At 47.1% G+C, this 19,455-nt stretch overlaps 1 protein-coding gene across 4 annotated transcripts in view; it reads left to right on the top strand.

The window, feature by feature from the left end:
* LOC105728572 (E3 ubiquitin-protein ligase RNFT2) overlaps positions 1-19,455 on the top strand; it is a 292,363-nt gene that overhangs the window by 76,929 nt on the left and 195,979 nt on the right. For all 4 annotated transcript variants that reach the window (XM_012468997.2, XM_012468996.2, XM_012469001.2 and 1 more), the window contains exons 8-10: positions 15,995-16,144; positions 18,153-18,218; positions 18,375-18,476. In XM_012468997.2, the coding sequence (XP_012324420.2) occupies positions 15,995-16,144; positions 18,153-18,218; positions 18,375-18,476 (318 nt within the window). The remainder of the gene's footprint in view (positions 1-15,994; positions 16,145-18,152; positions 18,219-18,374; positions 18,477-19,455) is intronic.

Raw genomic sequence — 19,455 nt, 5'->3', positions numbered from 1 at the left:
GCCCTGTTTGTAGAGAAGCTGCTGATGCAGTTGCTGGGGCACGTGGGCTGGGCCCTTCCTGTTCATGGGGCCGATGCTCTTAGATCTAGGGAACCACAGCCAATGAAATTGGGTGCTCCCCTGCTGCTGTTGACAGGAAGATTTTTACTCACAGCCTAGCAATTCCTATGGGGCCTCAGCCTGGCCCCAAGGACTCTGCTACCTGGCCCCTGGGGCCATAGTACCAGAAACTGATCGCAGCTACTGGCATGCTTTCTGGCCTCCTCCTCATCCTCCAGGGCATGGAAGCCAAAAGAGGAGAGAGGGGATCTTTATAGGAAATCGGGGGTGAGAGGGAGAAGGTGACACATTTTCATCAGCTCTGGTTTTCAATAATGAGTGTCCACTTACTGAGTGGCAGAGGTTGTGGGTAAGAGCATCCGTACAGACACCAGAGACCTGGATTCAAATCCCATCTCTGCCACATCTGGGCTCTATGAGTTTATGCAAAATGGTGAACTTCTCTGAAACCGAGCCTCAGTTTCCCTCATCTGCAAAGTGGAAGTGATCATTTCCCCCCTCATGGGGTTGTTGTAGTCTATTTTTAAAGTGGGTAAGCAAAATTTCAGCTTGTGGCTTTAAAAAAAATAACATGTATGAGGTATAAAAATAAAAAATACTTGTGTACTCAGCTTAAAAGGTAGAGAATGACTAGTCTCTTAGAAACCCCTTGTGTATACCTCCTGGGTTCCATCCATCTTCCTCCCTCCCTTTGCCCATAAGGAAACAGGGTTTTGTGGCGACCATTTGTTTGTTTTCCTTGTGTCTGGTCTTTGTAGTTTTTTGTTTTGGTTTTGGATTTTTTTTTTTTTTTTTTTTTTTGAAACAGAGTCTTACTCTGTCACCCAGGCTAGAGTACAGTGGTGCGATCTCAGTTCACTGAAACCTCCGCCTTCTGTATTCAAGTGATTCTCAAGCGTCAGCTTCCCAAACAGCTGCGACTACAGGCATGCACCATCACGCCTGGCTAATTTTTGTATTTTTAATAGAGATGGGGCTTCACCATGTTGGCCAGGCTGGTCTCAAACTCTTGACCTCAAGTGATCTGCCCGCCTCAGCTTCCCAAAGTGCTGGGATTACAGACGTGAGCCACCACGCCTGGCCTGTTTTTGTTTTTTAAATAGACAGGGGGTCTCATGATGTTGCCCAGGCTAGTCTCAAATTCTCCTGACCTCTAGCAATCCTCATGCATCAACCTCCCAAAGTGCTAGGATTACAGGCATGAGCCACTGCACCAGCCTGATTTTTGTAGTTTTTATGTCTTCTTCCTTGCTATTATTATTATTACTATCATTTTTTTCTTTTTTTTTTTGAGACAGAGTCTCACTCTGTTGCCAGGCTGGAGTGCAGTGGCGCCATCTCAGCTCACTGCAACCTCTGCCTGCCTCAGCCTCCTGAATAGCTGGGACTATAGGTGCGTGCCACCACACCGGCTAATTTTTCTTATTTTTAGTAGAGGCGGGGTTTCACTGTGTTAGCCAGGATGGTCTCAATCTCCTGACCTCATGATCCGCCCACCTCAGCCTCCCAAAGTGCTGGGATTACATGTGATCGCACCACTGCACTCCAGCCTGGGTGACAGAGCAAGGTCCTGTCTCAAAAAAAAAAAAAAAAAAAATCTGTTTCTTCATCTGCAAACGAGGGCTGGTGATATCCCTCCCAGCTTTGCCCTGAGTAACAGGCCCTGGCTCAGTGCCTGGCTCAGCACTGCTGTCAGTAAATGTCATGTCCCTTTCTTCCTGTGGTTCCTGGCTGTGTTATGTTGCTGAAGATCTGCTGAGGAGCGGTGTGAGTGAGCAGTCTCTAAGTGATGGGACAAATCTGCTGCTGTCAAGTGGGTTGTGAAGCCCCCTAACGGGCTCTCACTGGACCTTCTTCAACTGGGTTTGATGGCAACCCCGGTGGAGAGAGAAGAAAGAAGGGAGGGTGTATCGCCACTATCAAAAGGAAGCCTTCCTCTTTTTCTGGGGAAGGTGGTGTCCAGTAATTGAAAGGCTCTGCTGTAGAGTCAAGTGACCTGGGTACAAGTCCCAGTTCTGCAGCAAGTACCTTCACCTCTCCGAGCCTTGTGTTCTCATCTGTAAAATGGTCCACATAATTCCTCTCCAGTGGTCTGTCATGTGGAACAGTGAGTGCTCATCATATCGGGGGCAGGACGCAAGTGGGGCTGTTTCCACCAGAGCAAGGAGGAACTGGGGCAAAGGTGCAGAGGTTTAGGGTACAGGTAAGGAGAAAAAAAGGCGTCAAAGGGCTCATTCACATCATCGAGGTCCGGGTTCTGCGCCACCGTTTCCTAGGTGGGTAACCTGAGGCAGATTCCTTTATCCCTCTGATCCCGTTTCTTCGTCTGTAAGACACAGCTCTAGAACTTCCTTCGCCCAGTGGGTGTGAAATCCTGCAGGCAAGCCGCGTCGCATGGCCCCTGACCTCAAGTTCAGGGGAGCTGATGCAGTCACTCCCTGCTGGACACGGGGTCCCCGGGGTGAATTGTTCAAGTAAGAGAACAGGGAGTGGACGCGCAAAAATGCGTCAAAAGGATGGAAAAGGCAGTTTTGCCCTTCGCAAACTGCGACCTCCTTTGTCCGCAAAGGGGCTGAGAGCCTCAAGTCGAGGTGTGGGGTGGGGGTGGGGGGTTGGGGGTGGGAGGGGGCCTGGTACCAGCCCTGGAAGCCCGGAGGCCAGACGAGGAGCCGGCGGCACGCAGAGCGGGACGGCCCGGGGCGCGGGGCTGTGACCTCATCGGCCGGCGCCGTCCCGCGGGGCCATGAGATCATGAGATGCCGGCGCTCGCTGAGGAGTCGATTTGTTGGGAGCGCGGGGACAGCCGGTCGCCCGACGTGGTGATCTCATCCGGGCCCGGGGGAGGAGGAGGCAGTCGGCCGGGCCAGCCCGCGCCGCCGGGAGGGGGATTAATGGTCGCTGGCGGATGGTGACGTCACTGACAGCGCCTGTTGCCCGGCAACGCGTGGTCACCAGCCCCGCCCCCCGCTGGCCCCGCCCCTTACCTGCCTCTATCCATCCTGGCTCGCCCTTCTCTTGCCTTTTTCCCTTTTTCTTTTGTGTGGAGGCATAACTTACATACCATGGAATCCCCTAATTATAAAGTTCAGTTGATTTTTACAAACATATGTAACCACCCAGATCAAAGTATCCACAGAGCTGTTCAACAGGAATATAAGGCCACTCACACAGATGATTTTAAATGTTCTAGTAGTCACGTTAAACAACTAGAAAGGAACAAGTGACTTTAATTTTAATACCATGTTTTATTTAGCCTATTAGTCCAAAATATTATTAGAACGTGTAACCCACATAAAAATTTAAATGAGATATTTTACCTTTTGTTGTTTTTCTAAGACTTTGAAATTGTTTCTTTTTTTTTTTTTTGAGGAAGATTTTTGTTTGTTTGTTTGTCTTTAAAGACAGTCTACTGTGTCACCCAGGCTGGAGTGTAGAAGCATGATCATGCTCACGGCAGCCTCTATTTCTCTGGGCTCAGGTCATCTTCCTGCCTCAGCCTCCCGAGTAGCTGAGTCTACAGGTGTACACCATCACACCTGGCTAATTTTTGTAGAGACAGGATTTCATTATATTTTCCAGTCTTGTTTTGAATTCCTGGGCTCAAGAGATCCTCCTGCCTCGGCCTCCGATAGGGCTGGGTTTGCAGGTGTGAGCCACCACACCCAGCCATCCCTGTGTATTTTATACTTTCAGTACATCTCAATTCAGAATAGCCACATTTTAAGTACTCCATAGCCACATATGATCAGTGGTTACTGGATTGGCCGCAGTGGGTACGGAACATTTCCAGCATCTGGGAAGTTCCTTTGTCCTCACTTCCCCCACCACGGGTACCCATTCTTCTAAATTTTATCATCCTTCTCCCTTTCTCTTTCTCAGAGTAGCTCAAAGCAGCAGATGGAAAATCAGACTGGATTTAAATCCTGGCTCTACCACTGTCTAGCAACTTTGGACAACATACCCTGCCTCTTTGAGTCTCTCTTTCCTCACCAGTTAACCGGGGCAGCTAATTCCAGTGTCCAGCTCCTGGGGTTGTCAGAGTCTGGGTACAGCCTGCAGGTACTAAGTGTTCGACAAAAACTCATCACTAAACTACAAGCTAGCCCTAGTCCTTTTCTCTTTCCTCTTGTAATCCTCTCACTTGCTGGGTCTCCCCCTCTGTTCTTCCCTGCCCTGCCTCTGTGTTTGAGTTTTCTCATCTAAGAAATAGGAATGCATCAGCCAGGTACGGTGGCTCACACCTGTAATCCCAGGACTTTGGGAGGCTGAGGCAGGCAGATCACCTGAGGTCAGGAGTCCGAGACCAGCCTGACCAACATGGAGAAACTCGGTCTCTACTAAAAATACAAAATGAGCTGGGCGTAGTGTCGCATGCCTGTAATCCCAGTTGCTCGGGAGGCTGAGGCAGGAGAATCGCTTGAACCTGGGAGGCGGAGGTCGCAGTTAGCCAAGATCACACCATGGCACTCCAGCCTGGACAATAAGAACGAAACTCCGTCTAAAAAGAAAAGAAAAGAAAAAGGAATGTATCATAACTATCTACAAGAGGAGCAATCAATGTGCCATTCCTGGTCCCTGGTAGTTGCTTAATACAGAGCTAATTCTTCCGCTGTCGCCTTCCCCTCCTTCTCACCTGGACTCTGCCTCCTGGGTGTTCTTTCTCTTCTGGCCTCTATCTCTGCCGTTTCTTTCTTCCTTTCTTCTGCCCCCAGCCCCATTTCCCCCTTCTGTTTTTATCTGCTTCCCTCCTGCCTTCCTGAGTTCTTCTCTAGCCTTGCTTCTGTCCCCAGTCTGGCCCCATCACACTTGTTTCTCCCACCCCTCCTGGCCTCACTGCTGTGAAGTTGGTGGTCTAGCCCCCCTCCCACCCCCAGCACTGGAGACCCAGCACCGGCCTCAACTCATCAGCCCAGCCCTCCAAGCCTGCAGGTCGGTGCTGGGGCTGTCAAGTTCTGCAGGGCTCTGTCAGCTGTGGTCCCCACAACCCCACCATCCTAACAGGCCCACAGGACACCTTCCCAGGACAACATGTCTTTGTTTTCAGCACCTTGTCCCGGCCCAGCCCTCGCACTTGGGAGCAGGATTTGTGGCCCCCATCATCTGTGGCATTCGGGAGCCAACAGGCAGTCCATCCAGGGAAGAAAAGCAAGTGAGGGAAAGTCACCCTGGAGCTGACCGGCCCCTCTGGCCCAGCAGGCTGGAAGCAGACCTTCCTGCTTATTTTTCCACACATGGAAGTAGGGCTTTGAAATGCCGACGCCTAGCTCTGTGCTAGCTTGCTAGCTCTAGTCCATGAAGCTTTCTATTCTCCTTTTTCTGACAACTCCTTTCTTTTTTTTTTGAGACCAAGTCTCACTCTATTACCCAGGCTGGAGTGCAGTGGCATGATCTCAGCTCACTGCAGCCTCCACCACCCAGGTTCAAGCAATTATCTTGCCTCTGCCTCCAGAATAGCTGGGATTACAGGTGTGCACCACTACACTGGCTAATATTTTGTATTTTTAGTAGAGATGGGTTTTCACCATGTTGGCCAGGCCAATCTTGAACTCCTGACCTCAGGTGATCCATGTGCCTTGGCCTCCCAAAGTGCTGGGGTTACAAGCGTGAGCCACCCTGCTTGGCCAACCTCTTCCGACAGGAGAAACTGCCCCTCCTGTCTCTCCCCTTGGTTCTGATGAGACTGTCAGTCACAATGCTGCCCCCATGGTTGTGACCAGGACTGAGCAATCATAGAACCCCATAGCCTCTTGGCCTCAGAGCTTGGTTCCAAGGGCGGAGTGGGCACCCCTACTGAGTCCCAAATCCTTTCTATTAGTATTGGAATCAAATAGTAACAGCAAAGAATTCAAAATAATAAGACTTAAATTAAAAAATGCATCTCTTTCTCAAGTAAAGGCCAAAGATAAGCAGTCCAAGTCTGGGAGTATGACACCTTCCAGCCCACTGCTCCACCAGCCCTAGGGTGTGGGATTCCTCCTTATGGTCCAAGATGGTGGCAAGAGCACCAGCCATCGCATCCAAGTTCCAGACAGTAGACTAGAGAAAGGGGGAAAGAATAAGGTGAAAGCTTCTCTGAAGATATGCTGCATGACACTTATAATTGTGTTCATGGTGAAGACCCTCTTCCTGGCTTGCAGAAGGCTGTGTTCTCACTGTTCTCATGTTGCAGAGAGATCTCTCATGTCTCTTGTTATAAGGGAACTAATCCCATCATGAGAGCTCCACTCTCATGACCTAATTACCTTTCAGAGGCCTTATCTTTAAATACCATGACATTAGGGATTAGGGTTTCAACAAAGGAATTTGAGGTGGACACACTTCAGTCTATAGCACCAGCTGAGTAGCCTTAGATGGATACCTTAGTTTTTGTTGTTGTTGTTATTGACTTGAAACAACCATGTAATTCTCACCATTTTGTGGATCAGGAGTTCAGTCAGAACACACTGGGTACAGCTTGTCTCTTCTGCCTGTGATGTCTGCTAGAGCTGGACTGTCCAAGATGGCATCTTCACTCTCAGCTCTGATGCATCAGCTGCAATGGCAGGAATGACTTTCTTGAGGTCTTATATCTGAGACCTCAGTTTTCACTATTGGCTGGTTTCCATGCTTCTCCTCCAGTTAGTCTCAGAACTGCTCCCCTTCCACATGTCCTCTTCACCAGGTCTCTCCTTATAGCTTGGGCTTCCCACAAACATGGCAGCTGGAGGAGGGAGACCAAGCTAAAGGAAGGAAGTGAAAGCTGCCTGATCTCTTAAGGCCTAGGCTTGGAAGTCCCAGATATCACTTCTGCCTTAATTCTAGTTCACCGTAGTTCATTTGGACCTGCATTTTCTCATCTCTAAAATAAAGCAGCAATAACATAATGGCCACATTTCTGGATTATCACGAGGGCCAGTACTAGATGTATCATGTACTGGGCCCTTCTTATGTACCTGTGTTTTACATTTATTGGCTTATTTAATCCATAAGATCACCTTGGTGTGTTGAATACAGGTTTTACTGACATATGAGAGCCAATGGTTAAATTTTCAGAAAATTTGCAAATAGTTGTTAAATCATTGGTAGCTTGAAGTTGCCCTTGTGGGAACGTTTACACCACAGAAATTGGCAAATACACAAATCAGAGCCTTTTCTTTCTCCCAGAGACCTGGTTTGCCAGCACACCACTGCATGCATAACTATGTGTATGTATATATAAATATGAATGTGTGTGTGTATTCAACCCCATTTACAGATGAAGAAGCTGAGGATCAGAGAGGTTAAATTATTGTGCCAAATCAACCAATTTAGTAGGTGGTAGATCTGACCTTGGAATCCCAAATCGCATGCCTTTCAACCACTAAGCTGTCCTGCCTCCACAGATGAAAAAAATGTGTATGAAAGAGATTCGTAAACAGGCAAAGCTGTATAAATATTCATTATTCATTTGATACAGAAAAAAAAAGATTTCATCTCTGTGCATTTTTCATACATTGAAGCTGCTGACAGGTATCTGAGTACGTCTCTCCTCCCTTCCTCTCCACCCCCATAAGTCTTCAAATCATTTTCTCCATGTAGGTGCATTCCTCTAAAAAATTTTCTCTGCTCATTTCTTCTGCTTCTCAGCATCCCACTCTCCTTCATTTACCACTGGCTTCTGGAGCCAGCCCTCTGTTGTTTCAGTGTTTCCCATTTCTCTTCTTGTCCCACCCCTCATCTTGGCAGTGAGGAAGTCGGAATAGAATCCGCCTTCCCAACTCGACACTCCCGCCCCCTGTATCTGAATCCAAGCAGAGAACCGTCCGTGCCCAAGCACGTCCTACAGCAATTGCTACCGTTTCCCCTTCACGGTGGCAGGGAGGCGAGACAGCTCATAATCTGATCGTATTCCTTGTTCTCTGACACCCCAGAGAAACCGCACATCCCATTTGGTAGTTGTCAGAAATAACATGCTTAAGAAACCTGGAATTATAAAACTACTTAATTAGGGAGAGATGGTTTTGCTGGGATATGCCCAGTTTTCCTTGGTGGTTTGATCTCCTTTTCAAAGTGGCCCACCCCCTGGCAGCTAATTGCTGCCTTTAACGGGGTGCCACACAGACTCTCACTCCCTGAATTTTATTTGCTGTGACATCAGTACTTGCTTATAAAGAGATATTCTCTCTTCAGCGTTTCAACTCTCCTCCATCAGCAAACTGTAGGAAGTTGACTTGAGTAATGAGGATGGAATCTTTAGCTTCAAGACGTCCTCCTTTGTTACATGAGCACCTAGTATGTGCTAGATGCTGGGAATACACCCAGAGCCAAATTATCTTCTCCCATAAGGGGCTTACAGCCCAGTGGGAGAGATGGATAGTAAAATAATGTTTTTAATTTTGTGAGAAATGATTTGAAGGAGTGATTTAGGGGATGGCCATGGTGACTTATACCTGTAATCCCAGCACTTTGGGAGGCCTAGGCAGGTGGATCACCTGACATCAGGAGTTCGAGACCAGCCTGGTTAATGTGGTGAAACCCTGTCTCTACTAAAATACAAAAAAATTAGCTTGGTCTGACAGCGGGTGCCTGTAATCCCAGCTATTCAGGAGCCTTAGGCAGGAGAATCATTTGAACCCAGGAAGTAGAGGCTGCAGTGAGCCAAGATCATGCCACTGCACTCCAGACTGAGTGCAGTGAGATGGGTGAGACTCCATCTCAAAAAAAAAAAAAAGCTGGGCATGGTGGCTCACGCCTGTTATAGCACTTTGGGAGGCCAAGGCAGGCGGATCACCTGAGGACGGGAGTTCAAGACCAGCCTGACCAATGTGGAGAGACCCTGTCTCTACTAAAAATACAAAATTAGCCAGGCATGGTGGTGCATACCTGTAATCCCAGCTACTCAGGAGGCTGGGGCAGGAGAATTGCTTGAACACATGAGGCGGAGGTTGCAGTGAGCCAAGATCACACCATTACACTCCAGCCTGGGCAACAAGAGCGAAACTCCATCTCAAAAAAAAAAAAGGAGTGATTTAGGGGCATCTTCAAGGGTGTATATCAGGAACACCTAATTCAATTAAAGAGTCAGGGAAGGTTTTTCATAGGTATTGACAGTTAGCTGAGACCCAAAAGATGAATAGATGTTAGCTCCACAAAGAGTAGAGAGACCACTCTTCCATCTGCAAAGGAAGAGCTTGATGTCATTAAGCAACTGAAAGGCAAATAAGCTGGTATCAGAGCCTCTGGGAAATCCTGGGGATATGTTAGAATCTCCATCGTGATTTATCTAGATTCTGACAGAACAGAGCACAGGTCAGAAAACTATAGGCTACAGGCCAAATACGTCCTGCCACTTGTTTTTATAAATAAAGTTTTATTGGAACACAGCCACGCCCATTCACTCACCTGTTGTCCAAGGCTGATTTCCTGCTGCAGTGACAGAGGTGAGTTGTTGCACCAGAGACCGTATGGTATGCAAAGCCTAAGTATTCACTACCTGGCTCTATGTAGAAAAAGTTTGCCAACACTTGTTTTAGAGCTGCCCAATAGCAAGTGGGAAGTTTGGGATTTGGCCCAGAAACCAGCTTTTACAGCAAAGGGGCCTGAGAACTGGAAGATATAAAGACAGCGACCAAGACTAAACATAAAGTGATGAGTCACAATCCTGGATTTGATCCCAGCCTCTTTGGTTCCTAGGGCTATGCTCTTTACACCAAGCCAGACTGGTTGTTGAGATTGGCCTACAAGGAAGAACAGAGAGGGGCCAGAGTCAGCCAGACACCAGCAGGCAGGGGCTCCCAGAGACACAGGGAGCTTTCATGGGGTAGCCATGTCTTTACCTGTCATGAGACCAGGCAGGCCAAGCAGGGGCTGCCCACCAAGTTGGCACCCAGACCATTGACCATCTTTTCCTTCACCTCTTGGCTCTGGAACACCCTTCCTCCCTTGCCCACCCACATTTTCTTCACCAGCTTGGCTCTTACTCATCCATTAAAGTAGTGCTGCTCAAACTTGGATGTGCACTCGGATCACCTGGGGACCTTATTAAATTGTAGATTCTGTTTCAGGAGGTCTGGGATGAGGCCTAAGAGCCTGCGTTTCTAACCAGCTCCCAGGCAATGCCGATGCTGCTGGTTCGTGGACCACACTTTGGGTGACTGGAAAGATAACTTCTCTTAGACTTTCCTGGTCAGTCTCCCACCCTACATCCGTAGCCTCAATTCTGGGGCTCTCTAACAGAGTTCTACCACACTATATTATAGCAGTTTCCTTCGTGATGGTCTTTCTCATTAGTTAGCAAGCTTCCTTATGACAAGGATGAGGTCTTAGTTATCTTAGTATCACCAGAGCCTGGCACTGTCTGGTGTGTAGTTGGTGTCCAGAAATGAAAGCAAGGAAGGGAGGGAAGAAGAAAGGAAGTGGGAGAGTGAGGCAGGGAGGAAGGGGAGGGGCAGAGGAAAGGGAAGGAAGACAGTATCAATGGATAAGAAGGAGGAAGGGACAGAAGGAAGAAAGGAAAAACGGATGGAAGAAAGAAATGGAAGGAAGGAAGGAAAGAAGAGTTATGTAGGGGTGCACTGAGTGTAGGGAAGAGTGACAAAAGCAGGTGAAGGCCAGGCATGATGGCTCACATCTGTAATCCCAGCTACTCAGGAGGCCAAGATGGCAGGAGGATCACTTGAGCCCAAGAGATGGAGACCAGCCTGGGCAACATAGATAGACCCCATCTCTAAAAAAACATGATGTTTTAAGTGAAAAAAAAAAAAAAAACAGCAGGTTAAGATTGGCAGTTGAGAGAGGCTGGACAAATTGGTCCAGGGTGAGATGAAACATGCAAGAATTGAGAGACCCTGGGTGAGAGCAATTTGGGAGACATGAGGGAGACATGGGGCAGCTGAGGGTGGGTGGTTCAGGAAATCAAAGTTCAGACCATGGGTATTCTGCAGATCCTGGGGTCTGCAGCAAGATACGGACAGGCTTGGTTAGCCCTTGACATCCACTGAGTTGCTGTCCATTGGTCCAGCATGCATCATGTCCTTGTCCATGTAAAACAAGCATGGCGGCCACCCCCACCTCTCTGTTCTCTAGTTACCTCCATCTTCCCAAAGCTTCCAGAGGAAAACCCGCATTTCCCTCCAGGGGATGTTTCTGGGGCTCAGGGACTGGTGGAAGTCAGGAGTGGAAAGGAGGGCCCTTTGGAAGACGATGACCTCACAACAGGAGGTGCTCAACTAGTCACAAAAAATCAGGCATGGGATGTGTGATGACTGGATGCCCTTTCTTGGTCCTTGGTAGATGTGGGTATATGTGCTCCAGGGGGTCCTCTTCTGAGTGGCCCGTGCCCAGCCCATCAAGATGGAATATAAATGGTGGCTATAAAGTCTCTGTCCACATGTCATGCATATGTTGGCTATGCAATTTGTTTTTATAACATTTTTCCCTCTTTTTTTTTTTCCTAGACAGATTCTTGCTCTGTCGCCCAGGTTGGAGTGCAGTAGTGCGATTGGCTCACTGCAACCTCCACCTCCTGGGTTCAAGTGATTCTCGTGCCCCAGCCATCCACATAGCTGGGATTACAGGCACGTGCCATCATGCCTGGTTAAGTTTTGTATTTGTGGTAGAGACAGGGTTTCGCCCTGTTGGCCAAGCTGGTCTTGAACTCCTGGCCTCAAGAGATCTCTCCGCCCTGACCTCCCAAAGTGCTGGGATTATAGGTGTGAGCCACCATGCCCAGCCTCATTTCTCCTCTAATTTAAACATATCACATGCTGAGTGTAAAAAATTTGGAAGGAGCAGAAAAACACAATGAGAATGAGTAATTTTTTTTTGCATTCTATTATTTCCATTTGGAACAATAATATGAGCATTTTCTTGGGTCAAATGATATCTTTCATCCGGATCATTTCTTTTTTAACTTTTAATTTTGAGATAATTTTAGACTTAAAGAAAATATGCAGAAATAATGCTGAGAATTCCCACATACCCTTCACTCCTCTTCCCCTAATGTTGATAAATAATATACCAGAGTTCAATTAGCAAAGGCAGGAAACGAACATCAATACTGTTACTAATAACTAAACTACAGACCTTATTCACATTTTGCCAGTTGCCCCATTGACATTATTTTGTTTTTCCATTTTTATTTTTGTTGTTGTTGTTGTTGTTTTTGAGACAAGGTCTTACTCTGTCACTCAGACAGGAGTGCAGTGGCACAATCATAGTTCACTGCAGCCTCGAACTTCGGGGCTCAAGCAATTCTCCCACCTCAGCCTCTCAAGTAGCTGGGACCACAGGCACTCACCACCACTCTCAGATAATCTTTTGATTTTTTGTAGACACAAGGTCTCACTTTATTCCCCAGGCTGGTCTTGAACTCCTGGGCTCAAGGGATCTTCCCATCTCAGCCTCCCAAAGTGCTGGGATTATAGGTGTGAGCCGTTGCACCTGGCCTATTGCATTTTTTTTTTTTTTTTTTTTTTTTTTTTGCTAGTATAGGATTGAATCAGGCCAGCCGCAGTGGCTCACACCTGTAATCCCAGCACTTTGGGAGGCCAAGGTGGGTGGAACACCTGAGGTTAGGAGTTCAAGACCAGCCTGGCCAATATAGTGAAACCTCATCTCTACTAAAAATACAAAAATTAGCTGAATGTGGTGGCGTACACCTGTAATCCCAGCTACTTGGGAGGCTGAGGCAGGAGAATTGCTTGAACTCAAGAGGTAGAGATTGCAGTGAGCTGAGATTGTGTCACTGCACTCCAGCCTGCCTGGGTGAAAGAACAAGACTGTCTCAAAAAAAAAAAAAAAAAGGAGAGAGAGAGAAAAAGAATAGGATTGAATCCAAGATCCCATGTTGCATTACTTGTCATGTCTGCTTAATTGTCTCTATCCTCACATTCCTTGGTCTTCTCTTTGTCTTTCATGATCTTGACATTTTTGAAGAGTGTTCGGTCCCTTCCACTTGGGTCCAGGTGCAATGGCTCATGCCTGTGATCCCAGAATTTTGGGAACCTGAGGTAGGAGAATCCCTTGAGTCCAGGAGTTAGAGACCACCTGGACAACAGAGCATGACCTCGTCTCTCCACAAAAAAAAAAAAAAAAAAAAAAAAAGGATATCCTTCAACTTGGATTTGTCTCTTGTTTTCTCATGTTTAGATTGAATTTATAGGTGCATTTTGGCCAGAATATCACCGAAGTGATACTGTGTCTTCTCAGGACATTATGTCAGAGGGTTCAGGATGTCAAAATGACTTCTCACTGGGGATATTAACCTTGATCACTTGATTAATATGACATATGTTTGCTTTCTTCACCATAAAGTTGCTATTTTTTCAAGATAAATTTTTACTGTATGGCTTTCCATTATAGATCTCTAACATAATCAGACCCTCTCTTTGTATATCGTGTTTGTTACCTTTTTTTTTTTTTCATTATTACAAAGAATGCTATAGTGATCATTCTTATAGGCACATATCCCTGACTATTTTGTTAAGGTAAATTTCCAGACAGAATTGTTGGAGTAAAGATTATTCATATTTTTATAGATGTGGATGCTTGGGCAGGGTTATTTGTTTGTTTGTTTTAATCAGCTTAAATGAAGCGGAATTTAAATACAATAAATTGCACACATTTGGAGTGTATATTTCAATGAGTTTTGGCAAATGTGCATACCTATGTATCCCCTATCCAATCAAGATATAAAATATTTCATATTTCTAGGCCAGAAGCAGCAGCTCACACCAGTAATTCCAACACTATGGGAGGCTGACAAGGGGCAGATTGCTTGAGCCCAGAAGTTCACGACCGGCCTGGGCAACCTGGTGAAATCCTGTCTCTACTAAAAATACAAAAAAAATTAGCCAGGCATGATGGTGTGCAACCATGGTCCCAGCTACTTGGGAGCCTGAGGTGGGGGGATCACTTGAACCTGGGAGGTTGAGGCTGCAGTGAGCCATAGTCGCACAACTGCACTCCAGCCTGGGCCACATAGCAAGACATTGTCTCTATATATGTGGCCAGGCATGGTGGCTCACGCCTGTAATCCCAGCACTTTAGGGGGCTGAGGAGGGTGGATCACGAGGTCAGGAGTTTGAGAACAGCCTATCCGAGATGGTGAACCCTCGTCTCTACTAAAAATACAAAAACTAGCTGGGCGCAGTGGTGGGCGCCTGTAATCCCAGCTGCTTGGGAGGCTGAAGCAGGAAAATCACTTGAACCCCGGAGGCAGAGGTTTCAGTGAGCCAACATGGCGCCACTGCTCTCTAGCCTGAGCGACAGAGCAAGACTCCATCTCAAAAAATATATATATACACACATATATGTGTGTATATATATGTGTATACATATACCAATATATACACACATATATAGGTATATGTATACATATATATGTGTATATACACATATACCTATGTATATGTGTGTATACATATATACCTATATATAAACTTTCCAAAATTTTCTGACACCCACCCTTGCAGTCAGTTCTTCCCACCCCTCACCCCAGACAACCAGGGATCTGATTTCTATTATCTCAGTTTAGTGTTACCTATCCTAGGACTTAGTGTAAACCAGAGTTATACAACACAGTCTCTTCCATGACTGTCTTCTTTGATTCGACATCATGTTTGTGACATTCATCCATGTCGTCACGAACGTCAGCCATTCGTGTATTCTTATTGCTAGACAGTATCCTCTTGTATAAATATGCCATCATTTGTTTATTCATTCTTCCATTGATGGGTGTCTGGGCTGCTTCCAGTTTGGGGACTTTATGAATAAAGCCACTAAGGACACTGGCATACACGTGGACGCATGTTTTCATTTCTCTCGGGTAAATACCTCAGAGTAGAATTGCTGGGTCGTAAAGTATGTATTCAGCTTTATTAGACACTACAGAGTGGGCTTATTTTCATCTCAATTTTACAACACAGGCCACAGAAAGCTTAAGGGACCTGTTTAAGGTCAAGGGGAGGAAGAGGAAGAGAAATAGGATTTTTCTCCAGGAATTTAATGCTAGATGCTTATCCTGTTCATCTCCTTTAATCCTCAAAGCAACCCTGTAAGGTGGGAATTCTGATTCCCATTCCGTAGATGGGGAAACTAAGGGTCATGAACATGCAGCAAGGTCAGGTTCAATCCCAGCCCAGCATGAGTACCCAAATTGTGTTTGTTCTTTTTTTTTTTTTTATGAGATGGAGTCTCACTCTGTTGCCCAGGCTGAAATACATGGTGCAATCCTGGCTCGATGCAACCTCCACCTCCTGGGTTTAAGCAGTTCTCCTGCCTCAACGTCACAAGTAGCTGGGATTACAGGTGCACTGCCACATCAGCTAATTTTTATAATTTTAGTAGAGTTGGAGTTTCGCCACAGTTGGCCAGGCTGGTCTCGAACTCCTGACCTTAAGTGATCCACTCCCCTTGGCCTCCCAAAGTGCTGGGATTACAGGCATCAGCCACCGCAACTGGCCCCTGTTCTTTCACTAGGTATTCATCCTCCTTCCTTGGAAGAGAGCAGGTGGCGGAGCTGGGAAGGACATGTATCTCCCTGCTATGGGCCTTATGGCCTGGCCTTACCTGCACTCAGTGCCCATCCTGCTGGGGCTCCTGACAGCAATTGCCTGTGATGCTGGAGTCAGCCCTCTAAAGATGAGGATAGTCTGGATGGGAGACCCAGAGGGTGACCCACTCTCCAGCCCTCTGCCCAAAGGTGTAGAGTTTCTCCTACCCTGAAACTCAATCCTCAGTCCTGGGCACTTTGATCTGCTGGGCGGCTGGGTGGCAGGTGAGGGCAGCAGGCAGGGGCTGTGTTTCCCTGGCCATATCGCAGCCCCATTAGGAGCTGGCCTGAGTGCTTTCCAGAGCTGATGAATGGCCTGCCTGTGACCTGGAATGTCATCACTGCCTGGGGCCAGGTGGCCCCCAGCTCGGTCCTTTGAGTCTTTACTGCTAATAATAATTGATGTTCTCTGTGTGGTTGCAGGGAAAGTTCTATCTGGTCATCGAGGAGCTGAGCCAGCTGTTCCGATCCCTTGTCCCCATCCAGCTGTGGTACAAATACATCATGGGAGACGACTCCTCTAACAGCTACTTTCTGGGAGGAGTCCTGATGGTTCTCTACAGCCTCTGCAAGGTGAGGTGACCCCAAGGCTGGAGGGCTGGCCTAGGGAGGGCCCAACTCACTAGCCAGGCCTCAGGGGCTCCTGGGGAAGCTGGAGCACCCATGCTAGTTTCTTTTTGTTTTTAATTGAGGGAAAATTCACACAACATGAAATTAACCACTAACTATTTTATTTTTATTGTATTTTACTTAATTTTTTTTTGAGATAGAATCTCACTCTGTCGCCTAGGCTAGAGTTCAGTGGCACAATCTTGACTCACTGCAGCCTCCACTCCCTGGTTCAAGTGATTCTCCTGCCTCAGCCTCTCAAATAGCTGGGACTACAGGCACGTACCACCACACCCAGCTAATTTTTTGTATATTTAGTAGAGACGGAGTTCCACCGTATTAGTCAGGCTGATCTCGAACTCCTGGCCTCAAGTGGTCTGCCCACTTCTGTCTCCCAAAGTGCTGGGATTACAGGCATGAGCCACCATGCCCAGCTTCCAGTAACTATTTTAAAGTGTACAGTTCAATGGCATTGAGCGGATTCACAATGTCACGCAACCAGCACCACCTCTGTCTAGTTCCAGGACATTTTCATCACCCTGAAAAGAAACCTTATGCCCATTAAGCAGTCCCTCCCCATTCTTCCAGCCTCCCCTTCCCCTAGCCCCTGGCAGCCATGAATCTACTTTTTCTGTTTCTATGAATATACTTATTATGAATGTTTCATATAAATGAAATCATAATAGGTGCCTTTTGTGTCTGGCATTTTCATTTAGCATTGTATTTTTGAGGTTCATCTACATCGTAGAGCATGTATCAGTATTTTTTCTGGTTGAATCTACCCCAATTTCTCACTTATGAAGCTCACCATATGATATTCTTTCAAATAATGATCTTCACAACCCTTCAAGGTACATACTATTATTACTCCCTTCTTTTTTTTTTAAGACTGAGTCTCACTCTGTCACCCAGGCTGAAGTGCTGTGGTGCGATCTCTGCTCACTGCAGCTTCTGCCTCCCGTGTTCAAGTGATCCTCCTGCCTCAGCCCTGCTAGTAGCTGGGATTACAGGCATACGCCACGACACCCAGCTAATTTTTGTATTTTTAGTAGAGATGGGGTTTCACCATGTTGGCCAGGCTGTTCTCAAACTCCTGACCTCAAGTGATCCACCCACCTCAACCTCCCAAAGTACTGGGATTACAGGCATGAGCCATCCGGCCCGGCCCCCGTTACTCCCATTTTATGGGTTGAGAAACTCAGGTTCAGGGAGATAAGGTTACTTGCCCAAGATCACTCAGGTAAAGACAACAGAACAAGCATTGCACCCAGGCAGGCTGCATCTAAAGCCAGAAGCTCCTAATCACACGTCTACGTCTACTGCATGTTTTCTGTCTCTCTCTTACCTCAAAATAGTATCCATGTTAAATCGCATACCCTCAACTCCTGAAATTAGTGTGCAGTGCTTTTCTCTTCATCATTAATACAAATCAGAGGGTTTTTTCCCCTAAATATCCATACTTCCTTCTTTCTCTTTGGTTCTCCATTTCTGGCTTTAGAGAATCCTGGGAGGATGCATGAGTTCTTCTCTTTCCTTCCTTCCAGCAGGACTGGCCAGGCAATCCATGAAGTATCAGTCATTGGGACGTACTGATTACTTGCTGGTTCTGATCAACACATTGGCTGACTGGAGTGCTAGATGAAGAAGGGTTATCAGGGCAGGCTGGGCTCAGAGGAAGAGTGCTATGATCGATTAGCAATGCCTGCCATGGGCTTGGGAGGGGAAATAAGCACCATGTGTGCCATATATTTGGTATCCTGGTCTAGGTAACAAGGGAGACTGTTGATATTAGGCATCAAGATAAAAGCCAAGCAACACTGTTGGGAAGGAAGACATGCAAATGGGAAGAAGAGCCCTAAAAATGTTCTGAGTCAAAATTGGGTGCAGGGTGAGTAGATGGGGTGAGGTGATTATATAGGGGTCGTGAGAGATTATTGGGTACTTTCCAGTCACCATCCTGCTCTCCTTTCAGTCCTTCGACATCTGTGGACGCGTGGGCGGAGTTAGGAAAGCCCTGAAGCTTCTCTGCACCTCTCAGGTGAGTTGGCTTCAGGTGGTCCCCACCAAGGTCCTGGAATCAAGAGCTGGAAAGAGCAGTAGCCCGTTCCTCAGCCCACAGATCTCACAGTGCTCCTGAGGGCACAGCTCCCACGAGCATCCATAGCTCTATTTGCCTCTCCCCTCCCTCAAATAGAACTATGGAGTCCGAGCCACCGGACAGCAGTGCACAGAAGCCGGTGACATCTGTGCCATCTGTCAGGCCGAGTTCCGGGAACCTCTGATTCTCCTGTGCCAGGTAAGCGGGGCTCAGGTGGGGCCATTGGAGACTGAGACTGGGGGAGAGCAGGATCCTTTCCCATGGGCAGTCCTCGGCTCTCTGGCATGGGTGTCTAGGGGGCAATCCGGTTAAGACTGGAGTCAGCCAGACCTGGGTTCCAATCTCACCTCTGCCTCTTAGTAGCTGGGTAGACTTGGGCACATTACTTCACCTCTCTGAGCGTTTAGTTTCTTCAGTAAAATGTAGACATGCCAAATTCAGTATGGTGTAACATCAGAATATCCTGCATGTCAATTTCAGCAGCATTCTTGACCCCCCCATGTGTCGGTCACTCTCTCTGAGCCTTGGTTTTTCTCATGTCTAAAATGGACATCATAGTGGCCAGGCATGGCTCACGCCTGTAATCCCAGCATTTTGGAAGGCCAAGGCAGGCAGATCATCTGAGGTCAGGAGTTTGAGACCAGCCAGGCCAACATGGTGAAACCCAATCTCTACCAAAAAAAAAATACACAAAAATTAGCCGGGCATGGTGGCACATACCTGTAGTCCCAGCTACTCCGGAGGCTGAGGCAGAAGAATTGCTTGAACCCAGGAGGTGGAAGTTGCAGGGAGCCAAGGTCATGCCACTGCACTCCAGCCTAGGCAACAAAGCAAGACTCCATCTCAAAAAAAAGGGCAGAGTAAAAACACCTATTTCATAGAGCTATTATTATGATTAAAGTAGATCATCCATGGAAAGAGCTAAATTTCAATTATTCAACTATAGAAGTTGCTTGAATTATCGTTATTATCCGTATAATTATTATTACCATTTGGTTTTATTAGTTGTGGGTCACCAGCCCACAGTTGTAAGTGCTGTCCATCTCCTTTCAACTCCCTAAATGCGTCCCTGCTCCTCCTCCTCCTCCTCCTGACATCAGGGACTAGGTGTCAATTCAGCAAATGTGTATTGGGGTCAAAGCATCCTATCTGACCCTGGGAAGGAGAGGCAGAGGGC

The sequence above is a fragment of the Aotus nancymaae genome, unplaced genomic scaffold (genome assembly GCF_030222135.1).
Source record: "Aotus nancymaae isolate 86718 unplaced genomic scaffold, 86718_ANA_hifiasm-v0.15.2.pri h1tg000021l, whole genome shotgun sequence".
Lineage (NCBI taxonomy): Eukaryota > Metazoa > Chordata > Mammalia > Primates > Aotidae > Aotus > Aotus nancymaae.
Note: the sequence above shows the minus strand (reverse complement) of the source record. Positions and strands in the feature narration are given on the sequence as shown.